At 54.5% G+C, this 17815-nt stretch overlaps 2 protein-coding genes across 8 annotated transcripts; both read right to left on the reverse strand.

Moving 5' to 3' along the window:
- Positions 1-839: 839 nt before the first annotated feature.
- KLK6 (kallikrein related peptidase 6) lies at positions 840-8087 on the reverse strand. Of its 7 annotated transcripts, none has more exons than XM_005596432.4 (7): positions 7807-7969; positions 7007-7076; positions 6542-6589; positions 6056-6212; positions 3791-4038; positions 2432-2568; positions 840-1547 (listed from the first exon to the last, which is right to left on the reverse strand). In XM_005596432.4, the coding sequence occupies exons 3-7, from the start codon at positions 6585-6587 to the stop codon at positions 1395-1397; spliced, it is 741 nt and encodes a 246-aa protein (XP_005596489.1). In that variant the 5' UTR covers positions 6588-6589; positions 7007-7076; positions 7807-7969; the 3' UTR covers positions 840-1394. The 7 variants fall into 7 exon arrangements, with proteins under 7 accessions (XP_005596489.1, XP_005596490.2, XP_014585458.1 ...); XM_005596433.4 differs by having other exon boundaries at positions 7007-7137; positions 7807-7968; XM_014729972.3 differs by having other exon boundaries at positions 7007-7332; positions 7807-7919.
- Positions 8088-12467: 4380 nt separating this feature from the next.
- Positions 12468-17311, reverse strand: KLK7 (kallikrein related peptidase 7). The gene is made up of 6 exons (XM_023650279.2): positions 17062-17311; positions 16514-16646; positions 15939-16098; positions 15315-15562; positions 14905-15041; positions 12468-13266 (listed from the first exon to the last, which is right to left on the reverse strand). The coding sequence occupies exons 2-6, from the start codon at positions 16584-16586 to the stop codon at positions 13111-13113; spliced, it is 774 nt and encodes a 257-aa protein (XP_023506047.1). The 5' UTR covers positions 16587-16646; positions 17062-17311; the 3' UTR covers positions 12468-13110.
- Between the last annotated feature and the right edge of the window lie 504 nt (positions 17312-17815).

The raw sequence follows: 17815 nt of genomic DNA on the forward strand, positions 1-17815 counted from the left end.
TTCTGCCTGTCTGCTCCCCTTATTTCTTTGGGGGGATTCCAGTCTCTCTTCCTCCTTGCCCACCCCCCCAAATGGACCATGGCAAGATCTTTCTAATACCCAGATCTGATCCTGTCCTTCTTTTCTTCCAGGCCCCCAGGATCAAGGCTAAGTTTTTCTGCCCAACACTGAAGGTCCCAGGACCGTCTTCCATTGACCTACATTCCCTGTCATGTCGCCCACTTCTCCCGTCTCAAACCCCAGCTCCCGATATCCTGGATGATTTGCCATCTCTGGGGCACCCCAGGCTTTTCTACAGATCATTCTCTCTCTGAGAATGCCACTCTCCCAACTTTCTCCATATGGTGACCACATAGTCAGTCTCCCTTCTCCAGCCCTAGCAGCCTCGGTCCCAGCTCAGCCCTCACCTTCTCTGCCTGCACCATCACCTCAACCTCTTCCCTGGCTTCTAGTCTCTCTCCTCTAGTCCATCCCACACATGGTTCCAGTGCTGCTCCTGCTCACAACTCTTCCATGGCTCCCTATTGCCCTCAGGAGAAAGTCCAGCCTCTCACCCTGGGGTCGGAGGTCCTTTGGGACCTGGTCCCTGCTCTCCTTTCCCATCTTATCTTCCATCACTCTTACCCACACACAGCGGTCTCCCAGCCCTCTCACCTCCCTGCTGCTCTTGCCTCAATAGGAGTTTAGGGGAGAAAGCCACCCCATGAGGGCTAGCACGAGGTGGAGCAATCAAGGGTGTCTTCCTGGAGGAGAGGAAAAAGCAAATTGGGCTATAAAAGGGAGCTAAGAATATCTGGGTTTCAGAGAGGCAGGAGCAGGACAAAAGCAAAAAGCACCACTGGTAATAAAATTCGCTCTTTATTGCTCACACAAGTGTGCCAGGCACTGTCACCTGTTTCACATATTCGAAACTTTCAATCTGCCCAACAACAGCCACCGCCTTATGGGAAATACGCTATTATTATCTTGATTTGACAGATGAGAAAATCGACACAGCCGAGGAAGGCACCTCCGGAGGGTGCACAGCAAGCCAGCGGCAGAGCTGGGATTCCAGCTCAGGGTTGGCCAGACTTGCGGCCACTCCTCTGCAGAAAGAGATCGAGCCCATGGGATGATCAGGGAGGGAGGGAAGCTTGGAAAGGATTTTCCTCTGTTCTCTAGTGGAGGGGGTAAGACCTTAGCCCATGTCCCCACTTGCACCCGGTGGTGTGAGGATGGGCTAAAATCAGGGAGGGTTCTTGCTGTCGCGTCACTGCCTTTATTAAGCGTTAAGGGTCAGGTCTGGGCAGGTGGCGGGGGGGGGGGGGGGGGGGGGAGGCAAGGTCCTGGTCAGACATATTCTGCAGCCAGCAAGTGAGGGTCGTAGGTCAAGAGTTGGGTGTCACATGTCAGGGTCAGTTGGCCTGGATGGTTTTTCGGATCCAGTGGCCATATCTGCAGACGTCGGTGTAGACTCCCGGCTTCTCCTTGGATCCACAGGGGACGTTGCCCCATGATACGAGGCCCCGGAGACGGTCTCCACATACCAGCGGACCCCCGGAATCGCCCTACGGGAAAGAGGAGAGAGAGTTAGATACAGAAATGCAGAGAGAGAAAGACAGGGAGACAGAGGAGACGTAGAGACATGGAGAGAGGGAGAGAGAGGCGCTCAGAGATGGAGAGAAATCCTTGAGGACAGAGAGAGACACACGCGGAGAGAGTCACAGAGAGAGACTGAGGGAGACTCAGAAATGTGGAGAAACAGAGAGAAAAAGAAAGAATAAAGGTCCAGAACAGAGACTGAGAGATGTGGAGAGAGGCACAGGGGCAGAGTGAGATGGGGAGGGAGGGAGGGAGAGACAGAGAGAGAGAGCTCTAAAGAGAGGACAGTCTCAGAAATGGGGCTTGTCTGCCTGCCCTTTCTTTGTGTCCGATTCGCTATGTATCAGCTTATGTCTGCCTCTTTCTCCCTCTCCACTGGTCTCTGCAGATCCTTCATAGCACTGGGCTCAGTTTTGGCATAAAGAGGAAAGACCCCATACACGATGGTGGAGGAAACCCAAATTAAAGGGATTTGAGAGTGGGGATGGAGAGCCCCTCTCCCTAGCTAGGGTCGCCCTCCTCGACAGCTTGGCCGTTTCCATGCAGGACCTGTGGGGACTCTGTTGGAAGAAGGAGAGTCCCCTCACACCACCCGTCACCTTACTATGACCCTCTGGTTCTTGATCTCTCCATCTCCATCCTTGTCTCTGCATTTCCTGTCTCTAGTAGCTGTCTGTATATCTCCGCCTGCCCCTGACTGTGTCTCTGTATTTTGGACTGAGTCTCTCTCCCTTCTCGTGCCTCTGATTCCCTCCCAGCTGGTCTCGATAAAGCTGCAGCGTGGTCCGTGTGACCGTCTCTTCCTGTCTCTGTCCTTGGCTGTGTAACGGGCAGGTCCCGGTGTCCTCACCTGGCAGGAATCCTTCCCGTGCTTCTCGTCCCCGGCGCACACCATGTTTTGGGTGATCTGGCCGGGGTAGGCGCGCTCGCACTCCTCACGGGACACTAGGTGGATGTATGCGCACTGGATGGTGTCAGGGTAATTGCCTGATGAGACAGATGGGCCGGGCTCCCCTCACGTCTCGCCCTTCCCGCATACTCCTCCAGAAGCCCTTCTTGTGTTGGTCCCCATTTCCCGCTGGTTCCCTTCCTCCCATTTGCCTCTCATTCTTAAACCAGTTTTCCTTGGCCCTAACTCCTGATTGGTCCCTCTTTACATCATCCTTCCCTCCCATTGGCCTATTTTCCTCTTCAATCGCACCTCCTCCGGGAGTCCTCATTTCCTATTGGTTTTTCCTTTCTCTTAGGTCCTTCCTCCGCTTGTCTCTCTTCCATTGGTCCCACCTTCTTCAGCAGTTCCCGCTGACCTCCAGAAGCTCTTCCTCTGTTAGTCCCCCCTCTATTATACCGCTTCATCCTTCATTGGACCCTTCTTGCCCATTAGCTCCTCCCGATTTGTCACCACTTGATCACTGGTCCTTTCCCAACGGGTCCCTTCTTTCCCTAGGTTCTCCCTTCCTATTGGTCCTTCATTCAATGGTCCTCCTCCCTGATTGGTGCTTTCCTAAACGGACCAGCCCTCCTCCATTGGTTCTCCCTTCCTATTGGTCATTCATTCAATGGTCCCCCCTCCCCGATTGGTCCTTTCCTAAATGGCCCTGCCCTCCCTATTGATTCTCCCTTCCTATTGGCCCTTCATTCAATGGTCCGCCTCCCTCATTGGTCCTCTCCTAAATGGCCCTGCCCTTCTCCACTGGTTCTCCCTTCCTATTGGCCTTTCATCTAATGGTCCCCCTTCCTTTTTGGCCCTGCACTCACAGCCCCACCTTCAATGGTTCCTGCAGATCTGTTGGACATTTTTCTTCCTCTAGTGAGCCCTCTTGAACATTGACCCTTCCCCCTGTCAGTTCACATCCTTCAGCTGACTCCCCTGCTTATATTGATCTCCCTTCTTCCATTAGTCCCTCCTCCGTGTATCCCTTCCTAATCTTTGGTGCATCCTGATTGGCCCCTCTTCACAATTGGCCTCCTTCCTGTTAGTATCTCTTCATTGATCTGTCATCTTATGGCCCATCTCTCCATACCATTCACCCGTTGGTCTACTTTCTCCATTTGGCTGTTCATTCATTGACCCAACTCCCATATTTTCCCTCTCTTCCACTGGCTTCTCACCCTTTGATACACCGCCCCATTGGCCCTCACCATCAGCCCTCCTCTCCCATGACCCATCACCCATCACCTGCTCCCGCACCGTCCTCCCCCTACTGACCATCTGCCGTCTTGCCCCAGCCTAGGATGTGGCAGCTGGTGTGGTTGGCCGAGCAGTCTCTTTCCAGGGACAGGGGCTGGATGTGTTCAGAGAATCTGGTTGGGCGTGCCAGGCGCAACAGCATGATGTCCTGGTCGTGAGTGGCGGGATTGTAGCCAGGATGGGCCACAGCCCGGACAACCGAACTCTGCTCCTGGAAACTCTCCCTTTGCTGAAGGTTGTGCTTCCCCAGGTAGACCTGGAGATCCCTGGGAAAGAGGAGGGCTGAGTCTCACCTGGAGCCCTTGAGCTGCAGCAGAGATTCCAGAGGGGCTGTGGTGGGAGGTGGAGCAAGCCCGGTATGCCATGAACCATCTGGCCTGCTCCCCTCATAGTCTTCCTGGCTCAGTCAATGACAACTCCATCCTTCCAAAATAACCCCGATGACTATTCTTGACTCTATTTCATGCCTCACATCCAAGCTGTCTAGAAATCTCTTTGGCTTTCCAAAGCAGATCCAGAACCTGACCCTTCTCACATCCTCCATTGCTACCATCTTGGTCTGAGCCACCGTCCTCTCTTACCTGGACTGTGGCAGTAGCTGCCTCACTGGATTCCTTGCTTCTGCCTTTGCCCTTCCACAGTCTACCTTCCACCAAGCAGCCAGAGCTATTTTAACAACATGAGCTGGTCCCGCTTCTGCTCAGAACCCTCTCACGGCTCCCATCTCACTCAGAGTAAAGGCCAAAGTTCTCACCAGGGCCCACAAGGTCCTGCACAATCTTCCTCTATTACTTCTCAGTTGTCTCCTCCCACTCTTCCCCTCTGTCTTTCTGCTCCTGCCACACTGGCTTCCCTGCCTTTCCTTGAACATAACAGTCATCCTCTCACCCCAGGGCCTTTGCACTGGCTGTCCCCTCTGCCAGCAACTCATTGTGTCATTTTTCGAGGATTTGTTAAATAACTATCTTTCTGCACTTTTCTGCTCCTGGGTTCCCTGGGGCAGGCACTCAGTGTACCTCCCTCATCCATGGCTGATTCCCCACTGCCCAGCCCAAATCTGGCACTTGGTTGGTGCTCTCCATCAATGTGCACCGAATGAATGAAGGAAGATGGAGGGGGTGATGTCAGGCCTCCCTGAGCTGCGGGGAGACCACGCGGTGGGGGGCAGCCTTGAGTCCCTGGTTCTGTGTGACGAGGCCCCTCCCCCCACAGTGTGCATCGCACCTGTTGGCTTCCAAACTCTTGAGTTATCACTTTCTACTTCTCTGAGCCTCTGTTTCCTCATCTGCAAGATGGGACCAGGAGTCCCTTATTGTGGGGATTCCAGGAAGGGTATGGAAACTGCTTAACCTGGCGCCTGACCTGAAGATGGCGTTGAACAACTGTTGTTAATCTAATTGGTGATGATTAGTGTCTCAAGAGTTGGTGCCGGGCCCTCTACACTCCTCTATCTATTCCCTGCTTTTTGGATGACCTCATCCTGTCCCGTGGCTTTAAATGCTACCTGTTTACCTCCAGCTCTGGCCTCTCCCCCGAGCACCACTGGCCGACCTGGCCTCCTTCCTGGACATCTCCCGGGTATCTCAAACTCACCTTGGCTAAAAATGTCTGACGCTCCCCTGCCAGTATCCAAACAGCTTCTGTTTCCCTCTGCTCGACTCAGAGAAGGACACACCAAAACTCCCCATCATCTTTCAAGTCAAATACCTTCAGCCCTGCTTCTTCTCTCCCACCTCACCTAGTCCTGCTGGTTCAGTCTCAAAATACCTCCCAAGGTTTTCACCTTCCCACCATCCGCACCACCACCATCCTGGTCCAAGCTGTCAGCTTAGCCCGCCTCCACCTGCATCCCTTCCCCTCCTCCAGCCCAGCCCGCTTTGCACATGGTAGTCAGGATGTCCCTAAAAATGCAAACCAGATCGTGCTGCTTCCCTGATTAAAACTCTCCAGTGGCTTCCCACTGCCCTCAGTCAAGTTCAAATGCTCCATCGCTCCCTACAGGCGCCCTGCGTGATCTGATTCCCCATTCAGGAGGTCAGCTCATAAAGGCAGCAATTTTGTTTGTTTGTTTGTTTTTTACTGCTAGATGACCAGGGCCTCAGACGGTGCCTGGTGCATATTTTGCACTCAGTTAAACACAGGCGGGATGAACCTGGTTATCAGACGGCCTCACGCTGGGATTGGGGGATGTGTGTGTCACTTCATGCCTCACGTCTGCCAGACGCCCCTGGGATCTAATTGCAATAGCTCCTCATTCATGGCCTCATTCACGTGGAGACTCACGTTTTTTTGCAGTGGGCGGCGGTGAGGACCCACAGGGGGTGAATGAGGACCCCCCCGCAGAGCAGGTGGCCGGAGCTGTAGAGCACAGCTTGGTATGGGTGGGACGTCTGCTCACAGGGCCCGCCATGCATCACCTTGTTCTTCTCCTCGGCCCAGGCTGAGGGAGGGAGGGTCTGGATCAGAGAGGAGGTCTGGAGACACCAGGTGCAGCCCCCAAAGGGGACCCAATCCTGTCTCAGTCATCAAGATCACCTCCATCCCCACCTCCCAAACCCACCCCATCCTCAAACTCTTCCCCATCCTTAAACCCACCTCCCACTCCCCTTCCCCCTCTGCATCCCTAACCTGGCCTCTGACTTCTTCCCCATTCCAAACCCACCCCACCTCCATTCTCATGTGTCTCTCCCTCCCCAAAGCCAATCTCTTCCCCGTCAACAACCCCCACCCGACCCCTAAACCTCCCACCCCTGTTCCCTTTCTTCCCACCTGCAACAATCAGGACCACAGCTATGGTCAGCGTCTTCATGCCCATTCCTGAGGGGGGAAGCCAAACGCTCCATCAGTTCCTATCTCAGCCTCCACCGGAGGCCCCTCCTTCTTCTCCCTCCCCATCCTCTCCTCCTCCCTGGCCTGCTGTGCTCTCCTGACCCTCCGCTTCTGGCTAGCCTCCTGATTGCACGTTTCCTCTGCCCACGTCTTCCATGGGAGGGCCCTGTGCACCAGCGAGAACCCAGAATCACCTCCGAGGGTCTGTAGGCTTGCAGCGCGATTCTCATTAAGCTTTTCCATTTCTCTAGGCTCTGGTTTGCCTCCCTCCTAACAGGAAGGCCTGGGGGGCCCTGACGTTCATCCCTCCCCACGCAGAGGGAGTTTTCCTCTGTACCTTGGCTCTACGCTCACCTTGTTGCTCACCACCACACCTGCAGGTTCTGGGGTGCCCTGTGACCTTACCTGCTGGGGGCTGGCAGTCTACCAGCCCAGGGGTTCCTGGGTCGGGGAAAGGGGCAACAGGTGTCACAGGCTGGCAGACAGGGAGGCAGAAAGAGTCAGAAATGCAGGTAGCTACAGGAAGAGAAGGGACTCTGAAAGCAGAGACGACGCCTCAGAGTCAGGGAAAGAGAGAGAGGAAGCAGAGGGTGTACGGGTCCTGGGGTCCAGGGCTTCCACACTGCTGGCTGGACACCCGGGCACCCCAAGCTTCCTGGTCTCCCTGGAAGAGGTTGGTCCTGTCCTCAGAGGTTCCTGGGGCTTCCTTTTAACCCCTGTCTCCTGGGTTCCTGAGAGAGGAGGCCCCACCCTTTAACTTCTCACTCGGCCCTCCCACACACATTCCTCCCGCTCCCACGGCTCTGATCCTGATGACCCCCTCTTCCAGGGAGGCAAGCACCAGTCCCTGAGTTCACTGGGGGTCTGGACTGCTGCGTCTTGGGGAGGAGGGGCCAGTGTCCCGAATTCTGGGCCTTCAAGGAGGAAGGGGCTAGAAGTCCGCACTCCTGAGTCTAAAGGAGGGAAAGATAAGAGCTTGTGCTCCTCAGCCCCTAGGCTTCCTGTTCCTTGAGCAAGAAAGTGTCTGAGGACCCAAACGCCAGCATCCCCGGCAAGTGCCCAGTCCCCCAGGCTCCAGGAATCCCACCCACTCTGTCTGTGAGCACCCTGGGACCCGCAGACCCTCCCTCCTGAGGCTGGCATCCATCCTCAGGCATTGGGAATCAGGTCATGTGGGTTCAGCGGGGTTGGGGTGATTCACGCACCTGCCCGTAAGTCCCTCTGTGGTGTGACGACCTCTGTGTCCCCACGAGAGTGAGTGAGCCAGCCAGCAAGAAAGCATGTGTCACCAAGCTGGCACCCGCCCCTGCCCTGGGCTGGGGTGCAGGCCCAGGCGCCGTGGGGAACGGGGCCTCGAACAATCGAGCTTTGTCTGCCCCCAGCACCCAGTGCCATGCTCCCAGCAGCCCCGTTTCTCAACTTCTCTTCCGGACAGTCAGGCAGGCCGGCGGCCGGCCGGCTGTGTCAATAGCTTCCCTTTGTCCCTGTCTGACAGTCCTGCCGCTGTCCTTTCATTGTCCACCCACCTCTGCCCGGATATCAGGACTCTTGACCCTCCGGGTTCACCTCCTCCAAGTCTGCCTCCCTCTGAGGTCTCTCTGTCCATCTGTCTCCCTGGCCGTGGTGGGGATGTCTCCACGTCCGTCTCTCCCTCTCTCTGTCTGCATGTTTCTCTGTGCTTCTCTCTGCTTCTGCCTGTGTCTCTTTATCCCTCTGCCTCTTTCTCCATCTTCTCTCTGTATCTCTCTTTCCTCTTGATTTTCTAAGTCTTCATGGATGCTCTCTAAATCTTTCTCTGCTCCTCTTGCCCCAGATCCCCCTGCATTTCCAGAGAAGCATATGCATATGGGCAGAGGGAAGCTAGGTGCTTGGGGATCTAAGGGGGATGACACGAGGGGCAGGGGCAGTGGAGAAGCTGGTGGGACACTAGGATCCTAGCCTTTGTCGATGAGACTCAACATGTAGGGAGAGATGTGAAAATAAGCAGAATTGCAAGCAAATTTGAGAGCGACAGAGGAGTGTGATGAGAAATGGGGGTGCCGGCAAGCTACAGGAGGGGATCTGAGGAGGTGCCTTTGAACGTGGTCAGGAAGAGAGGGGGTGAAAAGGCCGGGCACGTGCAGAAACGGCCGGTGGCAGCAGAGGTAGCCCTGAAGCGAAATGAAGATGGGTGTGGCCACCACAGGGATGGGGAGATGCAGGGCCTGAGAAGGAAAAGGGGGATCTTGGGAAGCCCTTGGGTAGCAAGGACAACTGATGTTAATAATTTCCCACCTCACCTCTTATTCTTGCATTAAATCTAATTGTCACTTCTTGGCTCAGCCCCCATCACTCTTGGGATGAAAACCAATTTGGCATTCAATATACGCTCTGGGGCTGCTCCCCCTACCCCCGCTAGATTCCCCCAGGTCCTTCACACTCAGGTCCCCACTGAACTCAGCATCTTTTTCTCAGGACCCACCATCCTCCCAGACACCAGGCTGGACCTCTCATAGTCCACTGACCCCAAGCCCCGTCCCACCACCTCCTCTTTCTGTGTGGTCCCCTCTTCTCTGTTCCCATGTTGGTGGCCCCAGCTCACACCTGCTCCTCTCCCACCTGGACCATCACCCTGGGCCATCCTCTCTTCTGTATCCTTCACTTGACCCCAGAGGGGTCTTCCTGCACCCAGAGCTTCTCCCGCCCCCCTCCTGCTCACAGCCCCGCCCTGGGCCCCCCATTACTCTTGGGAAAAATTCCCAGCCCCTCAGCCTGGTGTCGGAAGACCTTCAGTATCCTGAGCACTTCTGCCCAGTACACATATCATGCCAAGTACACATGTACCTTTAAATTTTCTAGTAGCTGCAGTTTAAAAAAAAAAAAAGTAAAAGAAACAAGAGTAGTTCATTTTAATATTTCATTTGACCCAAGACATCCGACAAGTATCATTTCAAGGTGGAATCAAAATAAGGAAATTTTAAACAGATACCTTGCCTTCTTATGTTTTGCATAATAGTTACTTGGAATTGGATGTATCTTTTTGACTTAACAGCACATCTCAATGGGAACTGGCTACATTTCACAAGTCAGGAACCACCGTGGTGAGTGGCTGCTGTATTGCACAGTGCAGTTCTGCTCACTTGTTTCATCACCCAAGGCTCCAGCCTTGGAGATGATCTGAAGTTTCCCTGAACTGTGCCATGCCCTCTGACCCCTAGGCCTCCATCCATTCCATTCCCTTCTCTCAGAGTGTTCTTCTCACCTTCTCCTGGCAGCAACAACCTGTCCTTCAAGTCTGTGCTCAGACATCACCTCCTTCAGGAAGCCTTCCCTGAACGCCACCCAACTTCCACCCTCTGCGGCTGGGTTAGTCACTCTCTCATCTATGTTCCCACAACAGGTGCCTCCCTCAAGACACGCTGGACCACGACCATCTGGATCCAAGTCCATCTCCCCCACTGAACCTTGAGCTTCCTGAGGGCAGGCACCGGGGCTGACTCACCCTTATGTCCCAAGCTCCGGCAGAGGACCTGGCCCAGAAGAAGCCTTAGGAAATGTTGACCAAACGATGAAATGACTTCATTACGCCCACTCTCATTTTACAGATAAGAAACTGAGGCTCAGAGAGAGGAAGTTAATTGCTCAACATCAGACACCCAGGAAATGGTGGAGCCTGGATCGGAACTCAGCTTCCAACATGGCGGTGGACATGGCCCACCTCTTGGCGCCCCCACCGAGTCTGCCTTCCTACAAGACAGGACCGGTGGACTTGAGAGGAACTGTTGAGAGTCCTGTGGAGGGAGGTGGCAGGTGGTGGAGAGTGGAGGAACCTCTAAGAGAGAGAATGAAGTCCCCAGCTCCAGGCTTTGCCCGTGGCCTTCATGGTTTTGCCATCACCACATGCCACGCCGGCTTATTTACAGGATGTTTTTCTCCAAATTGACAGGCTCTGCAAAAGTCTTCAATGAAGAAAACGTTTGATAAGAAAACTATGAGAGTATGAGCCAGAAAAGGTGCCAGAAGTCACAACTAATAAAAACCAGCACTCATGGAAGGCTTATTCTGGGTCAGACAACGTTCTAGCACTTTCTGTATATTAAGCATATTTTGTCTCCATAACAGCCTTGGGAAATAGGTGCTGTTTCTCTCACTTCAAGGATGAAGGAACAGGGATGGAGAAGCAACGTGCTCAAAGGCACAGCCTGTAGCTGCCAGAACTAGGGTTAGAACCCAAGAACCCCAGTTTCTAGAGTTAGTACTTTAACTATGCTACACTGTCTTCCCGGAGAAAAATGAGGTTATTTTTTAAGAAAATCAACAAGAGTACTATCTCAAGTCATTGCAAACTGATCCACCTCCAGACTTGTGGACAGGAGTTGCTGGGGGGCAGGGCCAGGCGTTCCCAGGCAGACTTAGTGCAACTGCAATGTTTTATTACTTTTTACAATTTTAGACTAACTATTGTTTTGGGATGGCTTGCTGGAGAGAGGAAGTTGATGGAGCTTCATGGAGGTGGGTGGTCGAAACCCCTTGACAGTCTTTAAAGCTGACACTGATCCAAGGGCAGGAGGGGGCCAGGGGCAGACTCCTGGGTCTGAGGGAGGAGGGGCTGGGGCCTGGACTCCTGGGTCTGAGGGAGGAGGGGCTGGGACCTGGACCCCTGGGTCTGAGGGAGGAGGGGCTGGGGCCTGGACCCCTGCGTCTGAGGGAGGAGGGGCTGTGGCCTGGACTCCTGGGTCTGAGGGAGGAGGGGCAGGGGGCCTGGACTCCAGGTTCTGAGGGAGGAAGGGCTGGGGCCTGGACCCCTGGGTCTGAGGGAGGAGGGGCTGGGGGCTTGGACTCCAGGGTCTGAGGGAGGAAGGGCTGGGGCCTGGACCCCTGGGTCTGAGGGAGGAGGGGCTGGGGTCTGGACTCCTGGGTCTGAGGGAAGGAGGGACTGGGGGCCTAATTCCTGGGTCTGAGGGAGGAGGGGCTGGGGGATGGACTCCCGGGTCTGAGGGAGGAGGGAGCTGGGGCCCTGGCTCCAGTGTTTTGTGGGAGGAAGCACATTTGCCTCGTGTGTGCAGGGAATTGGTACCTGCAGAAATTCTGCAATATGAGGAAGAGTAGGAGAGGGGGAGGTTAGGAGAGACTCAAGAGGGACATGAGATGAGGAGAGGAAGGATCTGGAAGATGTTGCCTTGGAGGGAATTCTGGGGGAGAAACTGGAAAGACAGGTAGGAGGGGTGGATCCTGGGCTGAAGATCCCTCTGTCAGCAGCGTCTGAGGTGTGACCGTCCAGGGAGCCTGTGAGGGCAGGAGGCCTGGGGTGTGGCCAGGCTCTGAGTCACAAACAACTTCTCCTTCCTCCCTTCTCCCTTCCAGAGGCCCCTTCCCTGTCTTCTTTGAGAATAGGAACCCACCTACCCGGGTTTGCCCCTCATCCTCCTCTGGCACCGGAATGCTGGCTGCTCACCTTGGGCAGGCCCTTGGGGGACTCGGGTATCCTGTCTTCCTGCCAGCCCTACACATCCAGAAAACCTCCTCCCTCTCCACTTGTTTGCCACCTGTGAAATGCTCAGAAACACTTACACATCCCGTTCCTGATGAAATAGGCATATTCTCTGCTCCCTCCCTTCTTCCCTCTCTACCTTCTCTTCCTCTCTCTCCCATTTTACAGACGAGGAAAACTGAGACCTGGGAAATGGAGAGAAACACACCCCTGGGCAGGGACGCAGGGCGAGGGCTCAAGATAAGATACAGTTGTCTTTCCAGTCTCCCTCTCTTCAGGGTCTCCTCTCCCCGACCTTAGATCTTCGGAGCTTTATTTTTCAGGTTGTAAACAAGCACATCCGCAGGAATGCAAATGGAAGGAAGGAAGCACCCCACGATGACCACGGAATGCAACTTGGTGCATGACTTCAGATTTTATTCTGTGAATATTTCATTTTACATGGCAAGGATCACGTACATACAGATCTTTGCATCTTCCTTTGTTCGTTTTGCATCACAGAGTATAAATATTCTTGCACAACACTAACAATTCTGCATAATTATCATCCTTAACAGACTCATCATATCCCTCCCTGTGCCACTGTCCTGTTGTTGACTGAATTCACTCACTTGGGCCATGTTCAGTGTTTCCACTGTTTTGCTATGATAAACAATGTTGCAATGAATTCAAACCATGCTCCACACTTTGTTTTTGTTTTGTTTTGTTAGCTGTAATATCTTCCTAGAACGAGAATTACTGGGTCAAAGGTGGTGAACAAAGGTTTCGATTCACCCTGCCAAGCGGCCTACCACAGAAGTCGTATGATTTCCAATTCCGGTGGTGGAGGCTGCTGGTCTTAGAGCATCTTAACCAGCGCTGAGGTCTTTGTGTTTCTTGTTCTGGTTTTACGTCCTTGCTAATTTAATTGGGATACTGTTGGTTCTAATATGTCTTTGAGGAGAGGCAACGTCAGATATGACTGTAGGTCATCAACGCCCTTATTTCTGTGAATTTCTTGTTCAGGGTGTAGAGGTGGAGAGATTCGAGTGTGGAGAGATTAGTGATGCTTTCTCATGGTCTCCTTTATCCAATTGACATACTTGCAGACTTGGGTGTAGACACCTGGGTCATTGGGTTGGCCGCAGGGGAAAGTTCCCCAGGACACCAGGCCTTGCAGGGTCCCTTTGCACATCAGTGGTCCCCCTGAGTCACCCTGGAGGGGAAAGAGCAGATGAACTTGGGTTTCAGAGTAACCATCACTGAGGTCTCATATACCCCGCAGTTATCTTTATCCCGTGAGCCCAAGGACTTCCACTCTGGCCAATGGGAAGACACTCATCGTCTCTGGGAACCAATGGGAGGGCAGGAATTAACGCTCTCATGGCGAGAGCAAACTAGGTTCTCTGAAGACATTGGCTTGAGCCCCAGCCAACAGGACCAATCAGAGGGAAGGGGGCGGGGCTTCCAGGGGTCAGAGTCCCATTTATTTTCCATCCTTAAGGACTTCAAGCTAGTGGGGGAATGAGCATTAATTCCAGGGGATGGATACATGCCCTTTGAGCGTGAAAGGGGGACAGGACCAAAGACATAATTCACAGGGGCCAGTGCCAAATCAAAGTGCAGGTGCCCTTGCTCAAAAATTAAGAATTTCAAGACAGTAACAGGAGTGTGTTAAACCAAGCAAGGGACTCTCCCCAGCGTGGGGCCCTATGTCACCGCACGGCTTGCACATTCATGGAGCAGACCCTCGCTAGGGGAAAAGGGGAACCCCCCATTCTCTAGGACACACATCTCTGTCCCCTCAGCCCTATCCCTAACACACACCATCCCACCTCCCCTGAAAGCTGAGGGTACAGGTGTGAGCAAAGATAGCGGGGGTGCAGAGTGGAGGGAGAGATGTAGAGAAGAAAAGAGTCGAAGAGAAGGGGAAGAGAAAGGTGGAGACAAGGATGGAGAGAAGAAAGGGGATGGAGGAGGGGGACAAGGAGGCAGAAATGTAGGGGCTGGGAAAAGAGGCAGAGAGAGAGGCAGACAGCCCAGAGAGAGAGGGGAGAGCGAGCAGGAGAGTGAGAGCAAGCGAGCGAGAGAGAGACCCTACACAGAGAGGGAACCCAAAGGAAAACAATGAAATGAAATTAGATGTAATGAGAAGTGGGAAGACCACATTCAGAGACAGAGAGGGGGTTACAGAGATGAAGAAGGGCAACAAAGACAAAGCGAGAGGTGGTTCTTTGCCCAGGACCTGGACCCAGGTGAGGTGAGTGAGAAATTGGCTTCAGGAGTGAAGTCTCAGTAATTGCGATAAATACTATTTTAATGCAATGCCTTAGAAAATAAAATTTAATATGAAAACAAAATCCATGAAAAACAGGAGATCCCAGTTTTAGATAAAGTCAGGGTCAGCACAGTCCTGCGCTGAGCCATACTGGAGCCCGAGGCAAATGGAAAATTCAGGAAGAGTGATCGTTCTTTATTCAAAATTCTGATATTTTGTTCGTCATGGACTTTTTGCATGGATTTTTTTTTTCAGTCTTGCATTAGAATATGATTTATCTTGATCACTGAGTGTTTTGTGGCCCCCTTGAAGTTTGGGCTTGAAGCTAGTGCCTCACTTGCCTTCCCCTAGTCTCAGGCCCTCTTTCCCACCCCCACGGCCCAGCCAGCCCCCCTGGGCTCCCACTCTGGCCTGGACAGAGAACGGGGTAAAGAGAGCTAGGAAAGCCGGCTTGGGGGTGAGAAGGAAGGCTCAGAACCAGGGCCAGGCCCTCAGATTCTAGACGGAGGGGCAGACTGGGCTCTGTGAGGAGAGGAAGTAGCTGGGGTCCTAGGGCCAGGAGGGAGGGGGTCTCACATTGCAGGCGTTGGTCTTGGAGTTGGGAATGCCAGCACACAGCATGGAATTGCCCAGCAGGTCCTTATAAACCTTCTTGCAGTCCTCGGAGGAGATGAGCTTGACATCAGTGCACATGAGCTCCGATGGAAAGGTCACTGGTGAGGGCGGGAGGCGGGGGTCAGTCACAGGCCTGGGTCTGCGGACCCCTGGGAGCTGATGGGGAAAGGATTGGGGCCCTGGACCCTGAAGGAGGAGGGGGCTGGCGGGCTCAACACCAAGGCCATGAAAATGGGCCAGACTCCCAGGTCTGAGGGAGGAGGGGCTGGGGGCCAAGACTCCTAGGTCTGAGGGAGGAGGGGCTGGGGCCAGCACTCCTGGGTCTGAGGGGCTGGAGGGTGGGGGCTCTTGGATCATGGGGGCAGCCTCACCATCAGGGCTGGTGGTGGTGCCCCAGCCAGAAACGGTACATGTGGTCCCAGGGGGTGCGCAGCTGGAGGGCAGGTTGACTTTCTTCACAGTTGCTGACAGTCTTGCCCTGCTACTTAGCTTCACAAGCATGATGTCATTCACATGGGTCTGAGTGGAGTAGCTGGGGTGGCGGAATGACCTTGTGGCCCTGATCTTCTGGGCTGACCGATCACCCAACCGTTCACTGCCCATGTGCACGTTGTACTCACTGAGAGAAGGGAGTGACATTCAGAGACAGATACTGTGACTGAGAGAGGGTGAGAGAGACCCAGAGAGAGGGTGAGAGAGACCCAGAGGGACGGGGACAGAGACCCAGAGAGAGGGGGACAGAGACCCAGAGAGAGAGGGACAGAGACCCAGAGAGAGAGGGACAGAAACCCAGAGAGAGGGGGACAGGGACCCAGAGAGAGGGGACAGGGACCCAGAGGGAGGGGGACAGGGACCCAGAGAGAGGGGACAGGGACCCAGAGAGAGGGGGACAGGGACCCAGAGGGAGGGGGACAGAGACCCCAAGGGGGGGGGACAGGGATCCAGAGAGAGAGGGGGACAGGCACCCCGAGGGGTGGCTGGAGGCGCTGACTCACTTCATCATGCAGTGGGCGGCCGTGAGCACCCACAGCTCGTTGAGCAGCACGCCTCCACAGTGGAGCTGATCGCCCCTGAGCAGGGCCACCTGCCAGGGCTGGGAGCCTTTTGGACATGCGTGTCCTTCAATAATCTTGTCCCCGTTCCTGTTACATTCATCTGGATAGGGAAATGGAGAAAAATGTGGGTAGCAAGGGTCAGGAGAGGCAGCAGCCGAGGGATTTGGAGAGACAGAGATGGAAACAAGACAGACAGACAGGCATGGAGAAAGGCAGAGGCAGAAATGGAGAACAGCGCAGGATAACGGGGAGATGGAGAGAGACAGAGGGAACCCGCTCAGAAGACACTGAGTGCAGGAGGCAGGGCCTGGGGGGCCAGAGACCCCAGGAATCAGAAGGAAGCGGGAAGAAAGGGGGCAGAGGCAGAAGAGTCTTGTCCTCTGCGTAGGAAGCTGCTGGAGGTGGGGAAGCGTCCTGACTTAGGAACTCCTTGGAGAGAGAGGGGTCCTAGAGAGGGTCACTGAGGATGCTGGGAGTCCCAGGGGCAAGGTCAGGCCCACCGGTCCGGCCCTCACCTTCTTGTCCAGCAGATCTCAGGGCTAAGGACAGTAGTAGGATCAGCATAGCGGGGAGAAGGGATCCTGCCATGGTGGCTTCTCTTGAGTCTCTTGGGGCTGCCGGGCAGAGGAAGGGTCTCTTCTGTTGAGACTAGGAAGGACAAAGAGTTCAGGAGGCAGGAGTCCAGGCCCCCAGCTCCTCCTCCTCCGGACCCGGGAGTCCAGGTCCCAAGCCCTGCCCCCTCAGACTCGGAGTCCGGGCCCCCCTGACCCCCTCCCGCCTCGGACCTGGAGTCCCGGCCCCCAGCCCCTCCTCCCTCAGACCCAGAAATCCAGGCCCCCAGACTCCCTTTCCCTCCCGACCCGAGAATCTGGGCTCCCATCCTTCCCCATCCAAAGTCTGTATCCTCAGTTCCTCTTTCCCTAAGAGACCCAAGATTCCAGACCTCCAGCCCCTCACCTCTCAGAACCAGGAGTCCAGGCTTCCCACCCACCTCCCCTCAGGAGCAGGAGTCAGTTGTCCACCCAGCCTCATCGCCCCCACCCCAAATGAGGCCTGTTCTCACCTCAGGAGGGTCTAATCTGACTTGGGCTCCAGACTGACCGGGAGCCAAGTGTCTCTTGCCCTGTGCGGGCCGCTCTCTTATACCACCCCTGCCCCCGCCCCCAGCGCCCTGGGGTGCAGGCGGAGCTGGCACTGAGACGCCCCCTTCCTGAATTTGTTGCTATCTTGAACCCTTCCGGCAGCTAAAGCTATTGGCCGAAGCCTATTCCTTCTCCACCCTCCTTCCTGAGGCCCGGGTCCGGGCGGGACCCAACAAGTTCGCCCCCGCACATTTTGGCCCCACCATCCCAGGTGGCTGCTCCGGAGGGAGGGACCAGGAGCTGGCTCTGAGGGGCGGGGGCAGGATTCAAGGAAAGGCAGAGCTCAAGGGATGAGCTTTGGCTTGGGTCGTCTTCTGGGGCTATTTTTCTTGCCCTCATCCTCTCTCAGGGGTGGCCTAGACCCTACACCCTTATTCTGACCAACCTGAGCAAATTTTTCCAGGCTGCATCCCAGTTGTGTCTTTGAGCCTGAACCCATTCCCAGCCCTAATACACGAGTATGAATTAAAAAAAGAAGGCTTTCCCTAACTCCACCCCCCAAATGCTTACTGTTACCAAGCGCATCTGTGTTCTCATAAGATACATAGATTTCCACAAATATTATGTATTCATAACAAAAATGTGCTAAACTTTCTCTAATATAATTTTTTATTTACTCTATAAAATATCTTGGACAATTTTTCCTCTTAATACGTTTAGAGCATTTCTCCTTTT

The sequence above is a fragment of the Equus caballus genome, chromosome 10, assembly GCF_041296265.1.
Source record: "Equus caballus isolate H_3958 breed thoroughbred chromosome 10, TB-T2T, whole genome shotgun sequence".
Lineage (NCBI taxonomy): Eukaryota > Metazoa > Chordata > Mammalia > Perissodactyla > Equidae > Equus > Equus caballus.